The sequence below is a fragment of the Dermacentor variabilis genome, chromosome 1 (genome assembly GCF_050947875.1).
Source record: "Dermacentor variabilis isolate Ectoservices chromosome 1, ASM5094787v1, whole genome shotgun sequence".
NCBI classification, from domain to species: Eukaryota; Metazoa; Arthropoda; class Arachnida; order Ixodida; family Ixodidae; genus Dermacentor; species Dermacentor variabilis.
In genome coordinates, this window is record NC_134568.1 from 201,537,248 (window position 1) to 201,560,854 (window position 23,607).

Consider the following 23,607-nt stretch of genomic DNA (forward strand, 5'->3'; position numbering starts at 1 on the left):
TCTCTCTCTCTCAGCGACCGGGGGAGCGCTACACGCCGCAAATGGTGCGTCGGCCATTGTGCTGATTGTACGCTATACAATTCGCCGTTCAATTTCGAGACGACCCCAAAATTTCCTGCGCAGCTCACTGTCGTACTCACCTGAGATCCGTAGACCACCTCCGCTGTGGCTGCCTCGTCGGGATGCGTAGGGCCGCCCACGTTCTGCAGGTTGATGGGTGGAATCTCGAACTCCTCGTCCCCGAAGCTAGGGGTGTGAAATGTCTGCACAAGCACGAAATGAAACGTTGTTGCAGCGAGAACGCAAACGTGAACGGAACATGGAAACAACAAAAAACGTGAAGGGAATGACTTCACCTAATCAAGAGTAATAACCTTGAGGTCGCGTATTAATCGTCGAAAATAAACCCAACGACCCATTCAGACTAAGCTCAACGGCTACTTTATTAAATTGCTGAATGAAACGTAGCTATTTCAAGTGTAAATACAAGAGAGCACAAGCACAGTGTTTTCCTGCGCAGAAATATCCTGAAATACTTCCATGCACATGAGTAGTATACCTTGATCATATATGTTTTGTCGCCATGCGCATACGCAGCCTTTGCGTGATGCCGCTGAAACAAAACAGGCAATAAACTGCATACGTGGTGACGCCGACAGGAGGAAATGAGGAGGCCGGCAGTTTTGCGCAATCAGCAGCGGTGAGCCGCCGTGATATATGACCCACGTTCGATGGCGAATAAAGCCGTTTCAATTATCTCCTCCATTTACACAAAGCAGCAGTTATATGCACGTGACAGTGCTGGTCATTTTACGGCTCCAATTTGGCTACGAGCTACCGGACGCGCTTTGGCAACTCCCATTCTTTGGTAACTCCCATGAAGTCGGCCGTTCCATGGCGGCCGTTCAGGCAAACACATTAGGCGGGAGAGATGGCGTTCTGCCCGCAGCGAACGGAAATCCTGCACGCTCAAGGGCGATGCCCGTTGCGCGTCATTACAAACAGGTCTGGCTTCTAACATCGTATACATATTTATGCAGCCTCCGTTAGCTATACGATCCGTTTACGCGGCTAAAACTGAGCGCTCTTCGACTACACCCACCCTGCCCTACATATTCACAATGGAGTATCAACGAAATTTGCGAAGCAAGCATGAAAGAACGCAAGGGCCAGGCAGAAATGCACGGGAGCTGCAGTGGCAAAAATTTGCCTAAGACTGCTATCTTCTTGCATTAAAGGTATGTCGGATTGAATATAACACGCTACTTATCCATCGCTTTCTTGCGCATATTGAACTAGCTAATGGGGGCCGGTTTTAGAATGGCCACACGAGATGGCTGCGGAAACTGTTCACAGGTTTATTTCTTTATCGCTTTCTATTTCAAGGCGGGATGACGGGGCGTGAAAGTACGTCATATTATTATAGAGTGTGCTTAGAAACAAGAGCTGATACAGGGAGCTACCCTACCCAGATTTCAGTGACGGAGTGGTACATCACGGGAGTGATATCTCGTCGTCAAGTCTGTCACTTCATCCATTGTAGAACTATACACGCACACTGACTTGGGAGAGACCGGGCGCCAACCTGCTGCGCATACATCCTCGACCTCTTGGTTGGGAGGGCAGGGAATTTAGAAAATACGCACTCGTATACGTCTAACTGTCAAAAAATGCAAGGAACAGCGGAACTAAATTATAGCGTATCCGAGAAAGGCGGTAACGTCAGTTTTCAACTTATTTCCAAAGCACACAGAACCTCATAATTTACGCGAACAGAATCACTGCGCACCGTGTCCTTAGTGGAATATTGCAAGGATATAGACGAGATGAAGGGAAGGCGGTATTATACGACGGCCCTTTGGCGAGTGACGGCAGCACTTGTAGAACTCGCAAGCATATGCGCGGTTCGCTATGTTAGCGGTGGCGGTAGCGGCGGCGACAGCCGCCAGTACAACGAGTAAGCGCACTTGCCTCCAGATGGCGCCATGCACGCAGTAGCTCGCCTTGATACTACGGCCGGCCGCCGCGGAGGTTGCGCGGAGGGAAAGAAAGGCCTTCGACTGCCTTTTCTGGGATCATAAAAACAATTTCTGCCGGCACAGCCAACGAAGCAATTCCGTTTCCATGGCGACCAGAAAGGGCCGTAAGTGAGGAGAAGAGATACAATCGCGTCCCTCTCTCCTACGACGATGAGAACAGCCAGACCATCATTTACCCAACGAGGGAGATTCAAAAGAGAAGCAAGTGTGTGTGTGCGTGCCCATATATATATATATATATATATATATATATATATATGAGCACGGCGACGAGGTGCGCCGGGAACCGCTCAGAAATGCAAAGAGGGCTGTTATTTATTCATGACGCTAACTTAACGATTCATTTTCGAAAGAGTATTAAGCTAAACAGGAATCGGCGTCTCATTTCCCTCTGCTCGCTCATTCCTTGTATTCATGAAGTGCTGCATTCGCTCATAAAATAAATACGCTGGGGGGTGGGCGAATAGGGAAGAGGAGAGCGACATCAAAAATAATGTACAGCTCGCAACAACAAGCTCATTAAGAGAAATGAGAACCAGGCATAATATTAATCCCCCCCAAAATATCTCTGAATCGATTCGGCGAAAATATTTGGCGCATTTCCAGGAAATCCGCACGTTGAGAAATCTGCTTCCGTGAAGATTTAGAGAAAGAAGTAATTCGGCGAACACAAACGTACCAACCATCAGAAATGACGGCTCGCTGACACACGACAAAGCAAGAACAAAACATCTGCTACTGCGAAAGAGCGGCAGGCTCAGCCATGGCTCAAAGTAGAACGAGTCAGGTAGCTTAAAGAAGTTGCCTGGCAACGCATAGAAGTATACGCGAGTCCTGCTAGCTTTCCGCATGTTCCACTCTTAACCTACGTGACGTGAACAGAAACGGCAGCTGCAAGGCCGCATGCCGAGACCGTTGCGTTGGTTGCATGTACGTCGTCGGCAGATGCGCGACTGATATATATATATATATATATATATATATATATATATAATGCCCATTCAACGTCACGAATGTGAATGTGCAGAACGGAATCGGATAGCATGTCCAGAAAATATGGTTGCGTAATTTGCGGGCGGATCGCGTAATGAGAGGATGTAGCAGTTTCGGTGTATTGGGCGCGGGTAAATGGGTCAGTTACGAAACAGTCGGTGGTGGCTCATAGCGACTCGCGCTACAAGAATAATTCCGGCGGCGGGCGGACAACGCCCGTCAGGGGGCAAATGAGCGCGCTTGTTGTCCCGTGCTCGTCAAGTTATTCCAACCGAGCACGAACGTGCCGTCAGCCTGTTGCTGCCATTACTGAACTGCGGCACAAGTCTAGAATATTTCCTCGAAAACCGGTGTCACGATTACGTCACGACGGGGGCGAAATTAAAAAAAAGAAAAACGCCCGCATAATTTTTGATTTACCCAGGTGTCGAAAATTAAATAGGAGGCCCCGCACTACGGGGTGCCTTATAATGATATCGTTGTGTTGGCACGTAAAATGCCAGCATTTAATTAAATTCAATAACTCAAGTGGCGTGTTTATCGTTAAATTACGTTATGTCCGTTTCGCAGTGCAGCAAAAATGTAGAAAACTCTAACAAAGACAAACAGCGCTGCTAATACGTCCCTTCCCCCATTTTTTTTTCTTTCTGCCGTAGTCCAACACCATCGCGCACGAAGGAAATCACAAACCGCGTTAGTCACCGTGCGTATCATTTGCTGCTTGGCCTTAGGAAGCTGCCTGACGATCATCTGCGGCAGGCGTTCAAGCGTATTTACTATCCGGGATGCGCAGCCTCAGCTATCCGCCGCCGGGCTTGGCTCGTCTCCCAACAGAGCCGGTGCGCTTTCCCTTAGTCGGCAAACCGTTTTGTCTGAAACAGAAAGCCACGTCTTCCTCCAGTCATTTGCGAGCGAAAAGAAACAGCGGATTCTGTGTAGTCATTACAGACACAGAAATAATCATGTTATCGAAATACCGTAACAAGACGGTAACTGGTAGCATCAATGCCTAGAAGGAGACGGGGGCACCCAATCTCCGGGGGCACCCAATCGACTGCCCCTGTAGATACTCTGGCAGTGAAGAGCAAGTGACCGTTGCCTAGCTCCTCCCGTCGTCTTTATGTCCCTCCTAATCCTACACATACAAAAATTAAGCTAAACACACTATGCCTGCTTACATTTAACTGGTATTTGTGATCATGCGGAGCACCGGTTCGTTCATTACGTCGAACAACCCGCACTCGGTTCAAAAGTTGCTGCCAGAGGTCATGTTACGTTAAAGAGATTACTTCTTATTTTCAAGCCCCCCTCCCCCCCACCCTCAAACGAAAAGAAAAAATATGTTTAATTGAACCAGGACATATAACGCTCGGGTAACTAATTTATTCCAAGCGTCTGTAAGTATTAAGGAAGAACCGCTGCAAGCCTACGAAGTACGCATTTTTCGGGGGAAGGTTAAATGAGAGAGAGGGGGGAGGGGGAGTGGGAGGGGAGAGAGAAGGGGAGACAACCGTCATTCTACACGCAAGACTTATCGTAGCTGTAAGTGAGAAACTTGAGCGGACCTGGTTTCCCGAGCTCGCCTGCTGTGACGATTTATTTCCTACACCGTCTACAGCACACAACGGCGCTGAAGCAGGTGATCATCTGGGGCAGGCAACCGTAGAAAATGACCATCGGCAGAAAAGCAGCGCACAATGAAACTGGATTTCAGAAGAATGCGAGGACTGAAGAGGCAATTTCAAATTGCTTCCTCCGCATCACCTACGCCAGCAGTTGGCCAAAATGACCGAGAAAGCGCCACGCACTGATGACGTGGGATGCCTGTAGCTGAATAGTCTCGCCTGTATTTTGCTCCTAGGACATATCCTTCGAACGCGAGCTCACACTGCGTTATAGGAAGTTGGCAGCACAACGCACACGGGGGCAGGAACCTAGCTGGACTGTCTCCAGAAAGATCCGCTTGTTCAAAACTTTACCAGGCAAAACTGTTGTCATTAACACAGCTGAGAATTATATTGTGCCTCTATACGGCGGCAGCTGGCAATCGACGCCAGCGTTGCATACGAATGATTTCGTCAAGCGTGGAACTAGCGGTCTTGGTAGCAATGCACAGAAACACGCCGATATTGAAATGGCCAAGCCAGGCTCGGTTATAAGCTAGTTAGCATCTCTCTCTCTTTCTCTAGATCACCGCATGGTGTCACCTCCTCAACCTTATTAAGGTTTTTGACAAACCGTGGGCGAGCGTGCAAAGCTCCAAAGAGCCATGTAAAGTGTCAGCCACAGCGGCAGGTGATTTGGAAACACTCCTTCGATTTTCTGAACTTGTGCACACGCCTACAAATGGTGGTTAGTTATTATATACTGATAAAATTACCAATATGAGAGAGAGAGAGAGAGAGAGAGAGAGAGAGAGAGAGAGAGAGAGAGAGAGAGAGAGAGAGAGAGAGAGCGAAATGTATGTCGAAAGTTTCTTTTCTGTACTTATATAGGCAAACTTGGATAACATTTAGCCTCAGCCGACAAGGACAAAAGAGGGTTGAGACACTACGATGCGCTATAGTGTCTACGTCTCCCTTTTGTCCTTGTTTGCTGGCGGTAAAATGTTATCCAAGTTCGCACACCAACAGGCCCAACACGCAGCATCTATATAGGCAACTTACACCACACTATGTGATACGTAAACAACAGCGAAAGATTTCAGTATTGTGATAATGCATGCACGCACTCTAGGGTATTATTTATTTGACCGAACCAGTCAGCCGCACTGCAAACGGGGTGGGTGAATCCGTGTGCTATCTTAAGCTAAAACCCCTGTAGATCCCGCAGAATGGACACAGCGACAGCGAATATTACAAGGGCCATTACACCACATATTTGGTAAGCAGAATACACGGCAGTGTGCAGGGGCACACGTTGAGGATTTCTCCAACACCAAGGATCGAGCGGCTCGCAGTCTGGAGAGGAAACACGATAAGACAGCCGGGCGAGCTGGATACAATGAGTGCGGCGTCAAGTATGCCTGGGCTGCCCGGCTGTGTTGGTGCGATCTTCGAGTGCAGCTGCTGAAGTAACCATCAAGCTTCTAAACACGCGGGGAAAAAGAAAACACACAGACAGCGAGATACAGGCCAACTATAAAAGCGCACCGGATGATTTCCAGCATAATTTGTTCCCTATAGCGAAAAATGCGCGCATCCTCGCGCGCTTTCTTTCACCCGACAAGTCGCACTCACGATAAATCGCGAAACGCCGCTGCTTTGCCCGAGCGAGAGAGTTGTGCTGTATAAGTCTGCTTGGGCACATCTGGCATGCAAACGGCATCCCGACCACCTAGTGACCGCAACTACACGCTGTCAATCACCTTTGCATAATGACGATGAAGTGGCGGCCATACCCTTCGAAGCGGACGTGAAAAAACACCCACCACGGTGGCCTGGCGCGAGCGCATCGCTGGCGCAGGGGTAGCAGAGGGTGGACACAGCCCCTGCGCTCCTATTGCCACGGCAATGTGGCGCTATTCGGGACCTCGCGAGCGCCCAGGCAACACGAGGAGAAAGGCGCTCTTGCTAAAAAGTGCACTTCTGCCAGACATTTCCGCACTGAGTATCGATATAGGCTGGTAACTGAGCCTTGTTCCCGGATTCCATTTAAAGTAAGTAGTCACATTTCCATGCCTCGATAAGAGCTCATCGTGACGAGGCAGCTTGTGTATCGATAACAGTGCGGGTACGGACAATCCAGCAAGAAGCCCATCCCGCTGTTTTAGCCAACGCAGTACGCTAAGCCCTTAATCCATCTTCTCCGCTAACCTTCACTACCAGCCGAGCGTCGTTTGTACGCGATGGCGATAGAGTGCCCCCAGCAGCAGCGACGCTCGAGTATCGGGCGTCTCTGCTCGTGCAGCGTCTCTCTTCTGTCCAGGTAACGCCCACTTGAGCCTCGGGGCGGCTTTAGGAGCAGACTTTGTGTTTTATAAGTACAACTTGCGCGCAAAACCGGTTAACCGGTTTTAAATGGGTTAACAGGTAGGAAACGCAAGGCCGCGCATAAATTTCTCTCCCAGCATAAAATAGGCCGGCGGCATTCTTGCCGAACACGATATTTTCTTTCGATTTCTCGATCTCTCTCTTCCCATATACATGAAGCTTTTTCTTCTCTCTCTCTCTCTTTCTCTCTTCTTTCGATAGCTTCTTATTTAATTTTATTTTTTCCACACAGACTTTCAGCAAACCAGGCCGTACGGCTCTGGGACCCTCTTTATATCTAGGACTTGAATAAATCTCTGCTGGAGTTATCTGCGCAACACAAACGCAACCACGGCAGCTCTCAGAAGTGCTAGACCCCACTTACAAAACATCCCTCGTCTGTATTATTAAAAGGCAAAGCCTTTGGTCAGAATTGCGCGTAGATACGTGAGAATAAATGTGCCGCATAACTAGCAACTCGCCCCACCTTTTTTCTCTCTCTCTCTCTCTTACTTTGTTATCATATGCTATTTGACTCTTCTCCTTCCATCAAAATCACTATATATAGATTGGTTCTCTATTACGCACATATCCCGGTGCGTCAGCATGACTCATTGCTAGCATACAGGCAGCTGCGTGCCTGCAGCCTCCGGCTCCTAGCACCTTATCCCTCTTCGCGCAGCTCACTTCATGGTGGACAACCCCCCCCCCCCCCTCTTCCCTCCTGCTCTACGCCTGAAGTGCAGCCCACTCTATTCACAAAACACAAAATTCTGGAAATGGGTAAACCGAGTATAGCAAATACCTGTGTGTGTGTGTTCCTGCCTTTTCGAGGAGCGAAGTGCAACTGACGGCGCGCGTGCGTGCGCGCGTGCGTGCGCGCGTGCACGTGTGTGTGTGTGTGATAGGAAGACAGGGGAGCGTGATGCGGTCCCGCTTGTTCGTGAGCCAAAGTAATTCTGCAACACATCTGAAGTGCGTGCGCGACAGCAAGAAAAAGGATCGCAGATATGGTAAGTCTAATTCCGCAGCGATGTGACAAAAAGAAAGCGTGACGCAGCTGGATCACGGATCTCTTCCGGCGCAGCATCAAGAATTCGAAGAGTTGCAAGCGACATATTGTTCGTTATGTTTACAGGAAAAAATTCGGAGGGCTCCAACGAACTAAATTTAAAGAAGAGAGAGAGAAGAAAAAAGAACACCACGGGCTGCTTAATGCCCTTTTATAAGTCACTTTGATAAGTCAGGGGGTGGCGGGTTAGTCAAGCTGCTAAAATGCAGCATTTCTCTCGCTATCCTCGCCATTTAGGTAAATCTTGCTTATGTACTGGGGAGGTATTCTGTAGGAGCCCACCTAGTGGACTGCCCATTTCGGCCGCTGCTGATTGGCTGGGGTCGCCCGTCTCCTCCTCGCTCGTACAGCTGCAGCCAATCAGCAGCGGCCGAAATGGACAGCCCACTAGGTGGACTATTACAGAATACGCCCCCCCCCTCCCTTATGTGCCGATATGGTAAAATAAAGCAATCTCAAATCACAATTAAAATGAGTGCGGAGCAGCAATCGAAACGCGAAAGGAAAGAGAGAGACAGCTGCTGTCACTGTCACAGCGGTTGCTCACTGTCGTCACAAACATTATTCCCCCCGAGATGCGTGCTGGGCATCTCAATCAAGCCTATTCGATCACTATAGTACGTATAATCCACCGAGTTCAACTGACGTGAACTGCCCATACACGCACGCCAAGCAACACTGAACGATAGTTCAGCTTTCTCGTAGTTTCTTCAACGCCCGATTCCACAAACAGCAGAACTTGTGGGGCATCCTCGCTGGGCGGAAGACCTTTTCTCAGGCTCATCCGTGAGACCAGTGTCTGATCGCCTGGGGAGGAAGCACGGCTCGAGGTTACGGCGCACTCATCGGGCAAGGGTCCAGACCCTTTCGCCGCCACCACTAGCGCGGACTACCAAACTCATAGTGAGGCAATTTCCAGAAGACAGATACCGTATCCCGGCATAAATGACAAGGCCGCGGTGCTCCGCATTGCGCGTCATGGGGCATTCCGGGACGGTCGTTCAACTCTGTGGCTGCCAGGAAGCAATCTGCCTCTTATCTGACCGATCCAACAGCCTCCCCCCCCCCTCCCCCACCCACACACAACAGAGAAACGGCCCTGCAGCCGGGAAACACACAAAAGGAAGGACCTCGAAATAACGTCGTTTCTTCTCCCCGGTTTTACGCCGCCGGTCGGTTTGACTTTTGTGCGCACGCCCTGAAAGAGGGAGGCCGTCCGCTCAATGGGTGCAGCGACGTCGTCATCTTTTGCTGCTGTTCTCTGCAAAGGATGAACGCGGAACACACACACCGTCGCAGAGAGACACAAAATAAGATGAGGGGGGGGGGGAGAATACGCCGCTAGTGTATCCATCCGTACTACCACTTTTACCGACAGCTTACACGGGTGGTTGGCGTCAACTACAACACTAGCCATGCAGAAGTAAATAACTGCGGCGTCATTAGGAGGAATGGCAGGCTGCATAAGTTGCGGGGCAAGCTATTTTAATGCATTCGTTCTGTCCGTACGTACCACTGTGGTCACGGCTTTCATCTGCCATTTAAGCAGCTGTAGCCGCGTCTACAGTTAAGGTGGCGTAACCACCACGCTTTTTTCCGTTACGAGAAGGCGCCAATGTTTCAGTGCTTTACCAACTTTCGGGCTAGCGATAGCCACTGGGTAGACGGTAAAGAACCATTTCCCTGCGTCAACCACGTACGGCTTCATCGCTGAAAACCATACGCACTGTGTCTGGCCCGCACGCGCTCGCTCGTTCAACACAAATACATGCGGTCGCTCACAATGGGTAGCTGGAAGGGTGACCATAGTTTTGACGTTCCTTTTAAGCAACTCTAATCGCTGTGGTATTGAAAGCACAGCGCGTGTTGTTTTGGGCGTATGAGGTAGCTCTGCTTGAGGCAGCTGCCACGACGACGACGTTTTTCGCTAGGGAGAGAGGGGGGGAGGGGGGGGGGGGTCTGCTTGGTTCTAGTTACTCTGCTGCGTTTAAGTGTGGTCAGGCTTAGGCGCACTACAGATACCTAAAATTTTGCTTAACAGACTGTGACAAAATATTTTTAACGCCCAATTATTTCGACAAACATGACTCACAACATCGCGCTACTAAATTGTTCAACCGTGCATCCTCATCAAAACGTGAATCACACGGGCATCCGTGGCGCCGAAAGAAGAGTCAAACTTGCGAACCAACTAGCGCCAACTAGCAAAAAAAAGAAAAGGCCTTATCCCCTCTCAACTTTCCGTTTTCTAAACTACACCGGTAGCAGTCCGCCATTGCGACGCCCCGTTGAGAAGCTACACGAGAAATCAGCGGAACCGTCCGCGCCGAAGCGTGCCGCGACGGACCTACACTGCGAGAGCGGCTCACGAGGTGGCGCGATTCCATCGCGAGGGGGTCGCCATCTGGCCGCCGCCACGTGCTCCGGCAGGAACAGGTCCCGGCGGCAACGAAGTGGGTCGGCGGCAGCTGCCGCACTCTAATCGCTCGCCATGATCCAATTAACTGTCACTGGGCAGTGGCCAGCCTGGCATGATCGATGCTGGCATCGCGCCAGATCCCGGTTACGCTGCCACATTGCGCTGTACGTATAGTTTCACCGCTTTCACCAACGAGCCAAGTGTTAAGTTGACACTTGGCGGGGCATGCAAAGGAGACATCTGATTTGATGATGGCGTCAAGTACCGGGAGCTATGACCGAGTCACTTGAGGCAAAATTTAAAGGGACACTAAAGGCAAATACTAAGTCGACGTAGACTGTAAATACCATCCCAGAAGCGTAGCAACGCTTGTTTCGTGCTAAGAGAATACTTAGTTTACGAGAAAGCTGCATCTGAAGGGTCCGAATACAGTTATCGCAATTCAAGTCGCGTGCCACCAAACCGAGGAGTGGTGACGTAGCATACGCCATCACCGCCCTAGCTGCCTGCCTTCGGTGAGTAAAACGGCGCCCGGCAGACGGCGGTGCGGTTTTTTGCTCAAAACGCAAACGCGCGCAGAGCGGCGGATTAGCCGCTGCGGCTGCTTTTGGTCAAGTGGCGTGGACCGTTCAGCCATCCCACGACACCACATGGAAGTGGAATTCTTTGCTACTTGGCACTTTGTGCGAGTTTCGCGAGCCAGCAAAACCACGGCAGCACTACGTGATAGCGAAACTACTGAAACGCGAAAGCGCGGAGTCGAGCGAAAACGAAACCTTTCGACCATGCGTTGTTGTCAAGAGTAATGCCAATGAGTTCGTTTTTATAAAAATGAAATAGAACTGGGCAAGTAGCATTTTCTTCCGTCTTATATGCAATACAGTGATGTTTTTATACCGAGTGGTTGAATACTAGTGGCAAAATTTAAATGAGGAGTGCCTTCGGTCATCGGGAAAGTACTTCAATGTCACGGGGAAGTCTCTAATCGTGTCCTACATTTACCTCAATTTCTCGATTACTAAGGCTCTGTTCGCGATAATATTTTGACGCCTACGAGATTCTCGAGCACTAATCTGTCACTTTAGCTTGACTTACTAGTTGCCTTTGCTGTCTCTTTAAAGGCACAGTACACGGAAGCAATTCCTTCTGTGTATCACATGCGTCTCCCACGCACTGCTAGTAAATATCCATTGCTCATTCAACTTCGCGCTTGTACACACTGCGGGAAGACGCCACATAGCACGGCGCATCTAAATCAGCAGCACCATGTATTTTCGAGCTCTCCCTAATCAGCCATTTTTGTTACAGATAAGCCAGGTAGCGAGTGTGTGGGAGTTTTCTTTTTATTCTTATTCTTTTTAAATCCTTTTAGCAATCATAGTCGACACGTATAGGCTGCCTGATTTGAGACCGCTTTGATTGATTGGACATCAAACCTTCCAAAAAGGGGCTTAATATATTTGCGTGGCAGCAGGTACGTTGCAAAGGGGGGAAAATCTAATGGCAGATAGTGGCTCCGCGCCAGAGCGTGAAATTGAGGCCCCACTGCAGGATACATGAAGCACGGTGCAAAAGACACGAAAAACAAGCAGTACGTTCGCATAACCCGCCGCACAAGCTTCGCTTTCAAATAAAGAAAGAAAGAAACAACAGTGCCACCACTCAGAAAGCGTTGCTTCACTCCGCTCCCCTCTTCTTTCAAGACGTGGTAAACCCACTACGCAGGAGCTCAGATCCTTGATGCGCAAGAGCAATCGCTGCTCGTCTCGCCGAGCCAGCACTGCTGCTCTCCGCTACTCTATTAGTTGCAACACATCATTCTTCTATCGGTCATTTTTCCTGCTACGAAACTCGGCAAACATGCTCGCTGTAAAAGAAGAAAACCTCCACATATACCTCCAGTTCAGACGTGTTGAAAGCGCAAGCGGTGCACAGACTAAACATTAAATTCTGAGATTTTACGTGCCAAAACCGGAATACTATTATGAAGCACGCCGTAGTGGGAGACTCAGAAAATTTTGGCCACCTGGGGATCTAGCGAGCACACGGGCGTTTATGCATTTCCCCCCATCGGTATGTGGCCACAGCGGCCGGGATTTGATCGCGCGGCCTCGTGCTTAGCAAAATTTCACTAAGCTCGTTTTACGAGCGTGCGACCTTTCCGAGAAACACGGGTTTGCAGAATGCTTTCCTTGAGCATTAATGCAGAGCCACTGTCCAGACTCGAGCTAGCAATAATGCGTAGCATGATACCGCGGTATTAAAGTCTGGCACTCTCTGTTAGCACCAGCAGAAAGAGATACACCTCCGCCAGGCGCTAACACAAGTGCGCACAATCGTGCGACCCTGGCGGGCGAAAACTCCGGCGGCAGCCCAACCGCCATTAGTCCGCAGCGCACGCTGTAATGACGGCCTACTGCTCCCGAAGCGCGATCGGAAACGTAATTTTCTTACAAAGCTAAAATTGGTTTTAAACCGAAGAGTCGCTAATTGGGATCCACCCCCCGCTTTCAAATTCCACTCTGCCGAGTGCCATGGCGACACACGCTCGATGTTATTCGGAAATGTGCGCCGGTCGGTGCGCAGTGTTAATTTCTCTCCGGAGAGAAAGAAAATAAAAATGAAACAGTACGAACTCGAAAGCACTATTGCAATGGAGAGCGAGCGTTTGGAGGAAGGTAAAAAGAAAAAAAAAAGGAAGAAAGCGGTGAGAGAGAAGAAAAAGCCCTTACATGTACAGGCAGCGATCGAATGTCAATATTTGAGCAACGTTTCTCTCGCCCCCAATCGATGCTATTGAGATGACGCCAGCGACACCACAGTGAAGCACGAAAGGGGGTGGAAAAAAAATAGAAAGCGGAGCAGGTTCTCCGCACAACCTATCGTCGCCTCGAGGTATTCGTGTTAACTATCATGATTCGATCCCCGGCCGTTCATGTCTAACTGATCCTTTTCCCACCGTGCTCGCTCGCTACTGAGTCGTCGCTATTTTTGTTTCGTGGCGCGACAGTAGTCCCCCTCATCAGGAATTCATTACGATGCGCCCCACCCTCCGCGTGCAAAACCATCCCCCCGGGTAATGAATTGCGTTTCGGCGCTGGCAGAATTGGGAAGCCTCGTCCGGCCGCGCGCTGCACCACCTCGGCAATCGGGCCACCAAAAGAGAAAGCCTTTGTCGCTTGGTGACCCCACCGCACTTGGTATACCTGAACACGCCCTATTGGAAGATACACGCACAGAAAATGCGCGCGCAGGATGCCGTGCACTCGAAGCGCGAGTATTGCACGAAAGGAGCAAACCGGGAGACAACCGAAACTGCTAAAGAAGGAGAAAGGGGAGGTGAAAGAGTGGCGTTAAAAAGCGCTACGGCTAGTTACTTACACGTGTCACTCCTGCCCATTGCTATCTTTCCGCGAAAAATAGCTTTCCGGGTGTACCAACACAAAAAGCCATTAATCACCGTTCTTGCACAGTTATTTCAAAGGAATCCCAGTTGCTCCACTGTAGCGTGCACAATGTCAAACTTGCAATACATAGTTATAGTCTGCAAAGAAACGTCGCGTTCTCTGTCGCTAAGTGCTCTCAATACATGGGCTGACTTCTCCATATCCTTGGGGTCACAGCAAAGGAGACCTCGAACCTACATGACGCCTGAGCACACCCACAAGTGATTCGGTATTTTGTAATATTCATCAGTAAGCGGTCCCGGGCACACGATGCCTTAGTGCACTGTGCACCCAGGTCGGTAGCAACTCATCGCAGACGTGTTCAGTGTCAGTGGATACCCCGAGACCTGCAGCAGTTTCGCAATATCCGTCAGCCTGCGTTTTAAGGAATGCATTAGTCTTCCACTTAAGAAGTTTCCGAAATCATTCCGCAAAGAAGAAGAAGAAGAAGAAAAGAAGAAAAGAGAAGAAAAGATACTGTTCTATGGGACGAATGTCTCTAAAAATGGTGATATGGTCTCGGGATACCTATCGACCTATCGGATTAACGTGCCTTGAGTACTGACGATCTTCAATTGAGAAACTGAAACATGGACTTTAATCTAGTCAAGTTGAATTAATGAAGTTTGCTTCAGTAAAGAGAGAGTCCTTGATTAATGCACAACTTATTGCGGACGTGTTCACTGTCTGGTATATATGTAATTGACAAATAAAGGTGATATGAGTATGTACAGATCCTAAGAGCTTCCTTCAATGGGACATTGTTAAAAAGAGTGCTTGAATGTTGCCGCGTCAATTAAGTGGGTTTACAGTACCAAAGGGGTGCACGATTTTGATAAAACTGTTTGTTGCAAGAAGATACTCTAATACGGATTATGAAACGTTGTCGCTACCAGCCCCAATTTCTTCTTAAATTATGTGCCCTGCACCACGAGCCCTTCCATCTGTGAAAAAAAAAGTATAATAAAAGAAATTTCGCAGCTGCGCACCCGAAAAGCGAAACGTCAACTGCGATGACAAATTACTAGACAGGTATGCAAACTAAGGCTAGTCGTTTCATCGTCCGTGTAAACTTGTAAACATGCGCTTATCAACTGAACTAGCAATCATGGTGTCAGTGCGCACTGGCAAACATGAACACATCACACTCGATAACAGCGGGCACTCGCTGTCAAAACGCTGGCGTGAGGAAGCGCGGCAGCAGCAGCGAGCGAAGTGACCTTTAGTAATGTAATTATGAGGTTTTACGTGCCAAAACCACGATTTGATTATGAGGCACGTCGTAGAGGGGGAATCCGGAATAATTTGGACAACCTGGGGTTCTTTAACGGACACCTAAATCTAAGTGCACGGGTGTTTTCGCATTTCGCCCCCATCGAAATGCGGCTGCCGTGACTTTTTCGCTATCGTTTCAGCGTAAACTGAGCGGCAAGAACACAGCACGCACAAAAGTATGAGCCGTTGCCGCACCTATAGACTGTGCCCCCAGTGCAGATCGCCTTGATGACACGGCCCACGCGACCGCGCGCGGCCACGCATACGTATTGCTGCCAGAGTACAACGCCATCCCCCCCTCTCCACCCCCCGGTGCCTCGTGTGCGACGGAAGACGGCGCGCTTCCTTCCTTCCCACTTTCCTCCCTTCAGCACGCGAGATTGAGCCGCAATCGTCGGCTCCCCTCGCACGCTTTCACTCCCACAGACAGCATACGGCGCCCGGCGACGGTGTTTTCGCCCTTGGACTTTATTCGGAACATCACGGCGACGGCGGTAAAAATGTTCCCGGAGCGTCCATATAATTGGTATCGCAATAAAATGCAAAGTACAGAAGAAAGGACCCTCCAAATATGTGCGCTGAACGCTGATGTATTTCAGCTTGTAAATCACCCGTATAACGGCGCATTTTAGCGACAAGTAGCATAGCTTCGTCATTACGAATAGTTTATGTGCTTACGTATCCTTTCATGGAGAACGAGAATGGGCATTTCACGGGTGAGGGGTCAAACGTTTTTCACGCCGATTTCCAGGCAACTTGCCTGGGATCCTAATAATGTGTGAATCATGAGAATGACGCTTAAATGCAATTTAGAAGAGAGCGGGGGTGCTGCAAGAGCCATATTTCCTAAATACATAGCGCTTTCGACGGAATGTTTCACAGCGAAGCTCTTAAAGGTAGTTTCGCGACCATCGTCATGCAGCGGTGGAGGCCGGCGCGTGGGACGGTGCGGTCGGCAGCAAATGTCAATCGAAAAGCAAGGCAGCCTGCGTGGGAGCACCAAAGCGGCCGTATGACAAGTGCGTCGGTGAGAACGCGAATCCGGAAGCCGGTGATGAATCCCCACTAATCACAGCCAGAAACGCAGCCCTACGTAGCCAGGCGGTTGGAACGTGCTGCCAGAGAGCCGGCGTCGGTAGAGCCGGCGTATAATGCAGGTCCAACATACGCCGTATATAACGACAAGACTTATAGAAACTAAATTCTGAGACTTTTACGTGCTAAAACCACCGTCTAATTATGAGTCACGACCGAAATCCCCAAGTTACAGCATGCCTTGATCTGGGCGAGTTCATTCGTCTTGCTGGCAGCGCTATAACAGCGCACAGGGCGAAGACGAAAAGGGACACATGTGACAGTGCAGGCGCAATGATGATGATGACAATGATGACGATGATGTCCGTCCGTCCGTCCATCCCCACACTATTGCACATAACCACAATGGGGAGTAGCAGGCTAGAGACACGCTCTCCAGGCCGACCTCTCCTCCTTTCTCTTCATTAAAATCTCCTCTCTCTCACACAATGGGGAGACAGGCCAAGGAGCAGGCAGTACATTTAAAATAAAAGGCAATAAAAGAATTAAACAAAGGAAACAGAAGAGAAAACATGCATAGTTGCTGATGATGAATGAAACTCAGAATTACCTAGAAAGAAGAATGATAATTTCAAATTAGCGCCGCAATGTTTATCAGTTGCAAATAAAATTGTACATTACAAAGCAAAGATCGCTGTGGCTGAGTCCGAGGCCTCGATAGTAATAGCCAAGGCTCCGATAGAAAGGGTAATTGTGTAAGTCAATGAAAGCCTAACTTAGCGAAACAGAGCCTGGACAAGTTTTTTTTTTCTTAGCAGCGACGTTTTGCACACATACTGTCGAATGTGCCCCTTCTCGTATTCGTCCACTGCGCTGTCAGAACGCTATCACATATATAGTTATACCTTGTTGACACAAAACATTATTATTATTATTATTATTATTATTATTATTATTATTTCATTAGAACTCGGTCGGCCACACTGCCAGCAACTAGGCAGAAATTCATATACTAAAATCGAAGTGGGCTATAATGGCTCAGCTCAGCTACCTCAGCCCGATATGCGCACACGTTTATAAGACTACGTATATGCAAGCACTTGGGCTGTTCAGCTGCAGAGAGCTGAGGCGCACAGCTGTTGCATTTTACACAGGGAGGCTGTCATTGCGCAACTTCCGGCGGCTGGCAACGTACGATAGCAACTTCCCACATATGAACAGCTGGCTGTTTTCGTTTCATTCCGTTCTAAAGCAGCCGTTCAATCGACACATGTTGCAATCGCTTTTTTTCTTTTTTCCGGCCGACTGGTCTACGAAGAAAATGAGAAAATTCCCTTCACCTGCTCTTTGTGCATGCGTTTGTGAAAAATGTGCCAAGGTTCACGAAAATGAATAAACAACGCCTGCCCTACGATTAGCAGTTAACATATTGTCGTCGCCTCCAACTTATGGCACGCAAGTCTCTTTATACAACATGTTCCTATGGGTGGGCAGCGCAACCCGGACGAAGGACGAGAGGAAGTACACAACACGAGCGCAGACTAACAACTGGTTTATTATTTCAAGCAACGGACTATAATATACAGAAAATGTAAACACGTGTAAAATGACGTTTACAAGGGTGTTAGCCTATCTTGCCATTCAAAAAATCAGCTTCTTTATCCTGTAGAGTGATAGAAGGCTGGCTGACGCATGCGCCTGAGTTCACATGCATGAAGTAGGCCTCTACAATCTCGCGGTTAGTTTGATGCATATTTTTATACAGTATTTCCGTTTGTTCAAACATGGGTTTGCATGAGCAAACTCTACAATGCGCGGCCAGATTCGAACCTGTTTCATTCCTGATCGCACCTTGGTGCTCCCTAAGGCGGATGTTAAGGCAGCGTCCCGTCTGCGCAAAGTACATTTTGCCGCACGAAAGTGGGATGACGTAGACCACTCCCACCGAGCATGCCACAAGCTGCCCCGAGTGTTTGACGCGGCATGTAGCTTTGGACGCCTGTTTAGGTCTATTGACAAGATTGCAAATCTTGTTTAAGGAGTTCTTTGCTGAAAAGATTACTTGAACACCATATTTCATGGCTGTCTTTTTTAACCCATGTCCCATCTGATGTACATAAGGGATGACTGCGCACTTTTTAACTTTTTCGATCTGTCTGAGAAATTCGATCTGAGAAATCGTTGCACAAGCGATTGTCTAGCTGCGCTTTATTTCTTTTTCTTACTCGCTTAAACGAGCGCGCACCCACACACACGCATGTACGCACGTATACACGCTTGCTTGCTTGCGACTCTTGGGAACACGATTAAAAGCGAGCAACAGAACACGCATTAGGGGCTGCCCGTGTTTCCATTCGCAACTCCCGTTTCCAGGCCGTCACCGTGAGCAGTAAAGAGGTTGAAATCAAAAGCAGCGATCTCCCGGCTTATGTGATCGCTTCCACCTAAGCTCGCGTGCCTCGTTTTTGCCGTTCTCCTCCCTGTTCTTCCACTTATATTTTCATTCCTTTCCCGCTGTTGCAAATTTGTCATTCCTTCAGCTCCGTGCCCTTTTCATCGTCATGGTGTGCGTAAACAAGGTCGCACGTGCTTTAACATGCTCAGCCTTAACGACAAAACTGGCTCCTCTTCCCCTCTCGGCCGGTAGCAGCTCAGATGTGCAAGATATAAATTTTCTCCTCGATGCGCCGAGGCGATAGCGGCAGCCACTTCGCGCGTTCAGTGAACATCAGAAGTATGGAGGACACCGCACTATGCGGCGGAAGAAAGAAGAAATGAACCCCCCCTCCCCTCTTTCTCTCTCTGTCTCTCTTTCTTGTGGCATTAAAATTCCTTCCGTGGAAGTTTACTTAAATAGCGCCGAAAAGCAAGAAAAAAGGATATAATAACGGGAACATAGAGCTGCAAATAAATGTTTCCGCGCGCAAAGTCACTATATATCGCGAAAGGGAACGATGAGGCGCGAAACGAAGGCGACTAACAAGGCAAGAAAAGCAAAAGAAAGTGGGGGGCTCATAACGGTCCCTGCATTTGCAATCAATGCGGAGAACAAAGGCCTCAAAGATTTATTTTTTAATTTTTATTATGGGGGTTTTACGTGTCAAAACCACTTTCGGATTATGAGGCACGCCGTAGTGGAGGACTCCGGAAATTTCGACCACCTGGGGTTCTTTAACGTGAACCTAAATCTAAGTACACGGGTGTTTTCGCATTTCGCCCCCATCGACATGCGGCCGCCGTGGCAGGGATCCGATCCCGCCCCAAAGATGGCGCGTCGCTGAAAACGGGCGGCGGCCGCAATTGGCCGCACCAGAATACGTGCGCCACACACAGCTTATTACGGGCCCTGTGGAGCCAGCGGCGGCGTCTTTTACGTCGCAGATTAGATGCAATCGACTAAAGCTTGAAATGCCTCGATTCTGGCCGTCTGTCCCGCTGACGAATACGCAACAGCTTACTGAAAAAAATATACATATATAAACGAGTCATCGAATACCGCTGCAGGACCGTATATTTACCCCTGTAGGATTTAACTTTTGGTCACACGGCTCCAAGTGCCGCAAGTGCTTGCCAGGGACAGTCGTGCGCATCGTGGAAGGATGCTTCGAACACCTCTCGAATAGGTTTCCATTTTTTTTCCTCTTCTTCTTCTTTCTCCTTTTATTCCCTTTACCCCTTTCCCCAGGACAGGGTAGCCATCCGGTACTTACACTGGCTAACCTCCCTGTCTTTCCTCCCCTTTATCTCCTCCTCCTCTCGAATAGGGCTCGACGGCGGCTTACCTCTGTGCTCGCATTTGGCCATCGAAACTCCCCCATGCATTGTGCCACTGAGCTTCTACACTATTAAAATACGCAAAGAAACAACTGCAAAAAATATAGGCTAGTGGGCTATAATATCGCAGCTGCTCTAAGCTAATCCGAAGACGATGACTATATATATAAAGGCGTCGCTGTTGTCACGAATAAAGCTCTGGGACATGTCCATTATGGTAATGACTTTCCATGAAGTGTGCTGTGAAAGCGCCTGAACAGGTTCGCCCACGTCATTTCAGGCACTCCGTCATTAAATGGAACGATTGCGCAGAGCCCTTCGACGATGACAGTCAATCATAACTACTAAATGACTTGACAAATAACGCACTTTTTTGTGCAGATACAAGGTATTGCACTTTTCGCGTGACAGGGCTAGGGCGCTCGCCAAAGAAAGCTTACGTTTTAATAGCACGTGCGCATCAAAGAGCTACAAAGTTGCCGTTCGGCGACGAACGCGCCCCGCAACTTTACTTGCGAAACAGCACGCGCCCTTAGCACCGGCGTTTTATCGCAAGTCCGACCTTCGCCCTCGAAAATCAGCCTCGAAAACGGGCGAAAGAGGCAACGAAAGCTATGCGCTTCAAAAAAGAAAAAAAAAAGAAAAGAGAAAAAGAAGATAAAAAAGGAAGAAAAGAAAGAAATACTTTAAATTACGACGAAAGTAAGCGTCTGTGAACTTACTGAGGAGGATAAGCTGCGGAGGGTAAATTACACGCGGGACGAAAGATGCAACGGAAGCGGCAGCCGGCCGCCACACGCGGTGTGTACAAGGCGACTTCCCGAGGCCGGCGCGCGCCGTTCCACGACCGCACGGCTTCGTGGCAGCAGTGACCGACCCGCTCGTTCGCGGCCACTAATTGGGGCGACGACGCGCTGACGGGCGCTGCTGCCGCCGGGTGATCGCGCTGGGCCCGAGGCGCGCGACACCAGATTAACGAGCCTCGGTCAGAGCGCTAATGAAGAAGACCGCAGATCCGCGTCGCAGGCACGCCCGCGTGTCCACACTCGCCGCCGGACGCTCACGTGCACACCTGTGGCTCTTGCTGGCTACGCGGAATAGGCACCCGCCTCGACAGTGTGTGCTCAATATCGGCGATTACAGATGAGCGGCGTCGATATGCGAGCCGTAACACAAATTGCAGCTCTGGTCTCTATTGGACGCTTCTCGAATATCGCTACTGTTGCGACTGGGGGTATGGAATTCACTTTGCTTGTGGAGGAGTGAGGACGATATTCAGGACGGTTGACAGACACGTTTATATTTGCATATTTACAAGAAAATTCAAAGTAATACAGGAAAGGTCCATCATGAAGTTGTAGCAGCCGATCACTTCCGCCGTCCGTTGCTCCTTTTATGCCCTGCGTAGTCATTGTTCACGTTCCCCCAATCCGGCGTCAGGAGACCGATGACACCAGGTCCCACCAATCCGGTGGTCGGTTGCCCTTTCCCTCCGAAGGGAACTTTGTCGGAAACGCACGCATCGTACACTGGCTCCGTCCCCGGCGTGGTCATACCAATTTGGGCGGCTGACAGGTGATGGCCGTATCATTGCACTGACCGCGTCTCAGGCGTGGACATGCCAATTCGTGCGGCTGACAAGTGTTATCCGTATCCTTGCTAATTGCTCAAACCTCTCCTGAACGAGGTACTCCCGGGCTGGTCATAAATCATCCGTTTTGAGAACCATTTTGACGAGGCCGTCGGCCTGTTCCCCGTAACCGCGCGAGCCCCGACCGGAGGGTGTCGCGGGATGAACGGCCGATCACAACAGCCCGTCCACCGCCAGGAAGAGGGCTCCCAAGGGGGCAGCTCATCGATGCCCCTTGAAGAGGCCTTGGCCGCTCAGCAGACTCCGGCTTTAAGTCCCGGGCTTGCCGGGGGATCGAACAGCTGATCACAACACTACTAAAGCGTGCGCTTAAGTGAGCCACGCAACATCCAAGCCATACATCGGGAGAGCGACGCATGCCGCGATGTCATTTAACCTAAAAATCCAAGTTTTATTGTCTGTTAAAACATTATTATTTTATCACTTCAGTGGATGATGCACAGTAGGATGTAAATGTGTGGATGAGACATTATGTACGTGAGGGCTTAGGGGTTTCCTCACTGATCCCGCAAGATATCGCAGGAGAGCTGCTAGTTCGAACCTTCTTGAGCCAATACGTCATGCAGCTCAGCACAATGAGTTGGCGGGCGGAATCCATGAATACTTTGTTTAGCGAAAAACAACAGACACAAGAAAGACGCCCCCCCCCCCCCCCGCTCAGGACAAGGCGCTACTCTCAACTGACATCATTTTATTGCGTCACTCCTTTACAGACAGCTGAAACTAGAGGAACATGCGCATGTTTGACTTGCGAACATGTTTCTCTAGAGAAACAGACTAACAACGAACGCTCCGTGACGGTAGCTGAGATTTTAACTCTGTTCAATGACAATGGCGAAGGTTTAAGTTTCACACGAGCTATCTAGGGGCGGTAAACTCCGGTTTTTAGATTTGCAGCTATCCTTACAAACAGGCCACGCCTGTTGCATGTACTCGCCACGTGCACGTAAGGAACTTTTACCTTACGCGTCTGCACACTCAAAGACTGTGAAACGCGCCATTGCTTTGATGTGTTTAGAATCTTCGTTAATGAAATCTTGTCATCACTCTGCAAACCCGAGTTTCATTGCACAGTTAAATAGGCTGCAGGCTGCTGGTTACCCAAGTGTGGTGGTGACGTCAGTCTCGGAGGTATTGCTTCAGAAACTGAAAGGGAAGCGGCACAAAAGTAGAAGAAGAGGCCTGAAGTTGTGCCGTATTGCCACAGAGTGGCTCACAATCTAAAGAATGTCGCCACTAGATACCAAATTCCGGTAGTGTTTTCTGCTCCTCAGAAACTGTTAACGTTGTGCAGCCGTATTTCTAAAACAAGTAAAAAAACCAGATTGTGAAAAGAACCACGCGAAGTTTGTAGATTGCAGCGTCGGTGTGGTTTATAAGGTTCCCTTGTCATGTGGCAATGTGCATGTAGGGCAGTCAGGCCGCTGTGTTAACGAGCGCCTTAGAGAACATGAGCGATCCATACCAACAGGCACAGGTTCCCATTTGGCTCAGCATTGTAAAATATGCAAGTGCAAACCCATTTTTTGTGATACCACGATTTTGAAAAAGAGCCGTGACACCACCGCCCGAGAGTTATCGGAAGCATTTTTCATTCAGTCATTGGGGTCACAGTGCATTAGTGTGCCTTCCTTAACCTTGTACAGCGCTGAATTTGGTTTTTTGGATTCTGTCGCATGAGTGCGCTCTTGGGATCGGATTTTGGTGGCTCCACCGCATGGTGCTCACTGCGCATGTTCCTGTAGTTTCAGCTGTCTATAAAGGAGTGACGCAATAAAATGATGTCAGTTGAGAGTAGCGCCTTGTCCTGGTCGTCTTTCTTGCGTCCGTTGTTTTGCGCTAAACAAAGTATTCACGTCCCCCCCCCCCATGCAGCAATGTCACCAAAAACAAAAGCAATATGGTACCCCATTAAGGCGCCGCCGCATGGCA

At 49.3% G+C, this 23,607-nt stretch overlaps 1 protein-coding gene across 8 annotated transcripts in view; it reads right to left on the bottom strand.

Moving 5' to 3' along the window:
* Positions 1-23,607, bottom strand: part of LOC142590961 (TOX high mobility group box family member 3-like) — a 739,235-nt gene that overhangs the window by 34,576 nt on the left and 681,052 nt on the right. For 6 of the 8 annotated variants that reach the window (XR_012830300.1, XM_075703360.1, XM_075703340.1 and 3 more), the window contains one exon: positions 141-263. Coding sequence is in view for 6 of the 8 variants with exons in the window: in XM_075703360.1 (XP_075559475.1) it covers positions 141-263 (123 nt within the window). In the remaining 2 variants the exon portion in view is untranslated. Of the gene's footprint in view, positions 1-140; positions 264-1,468; positions 1,511-1,789; positions 1,865-23,607 lie in introns of those variants that run through there. The other 2 variants (XM_075703377.1, XM_075703367.1) reach the window with 2 other exon arrangements.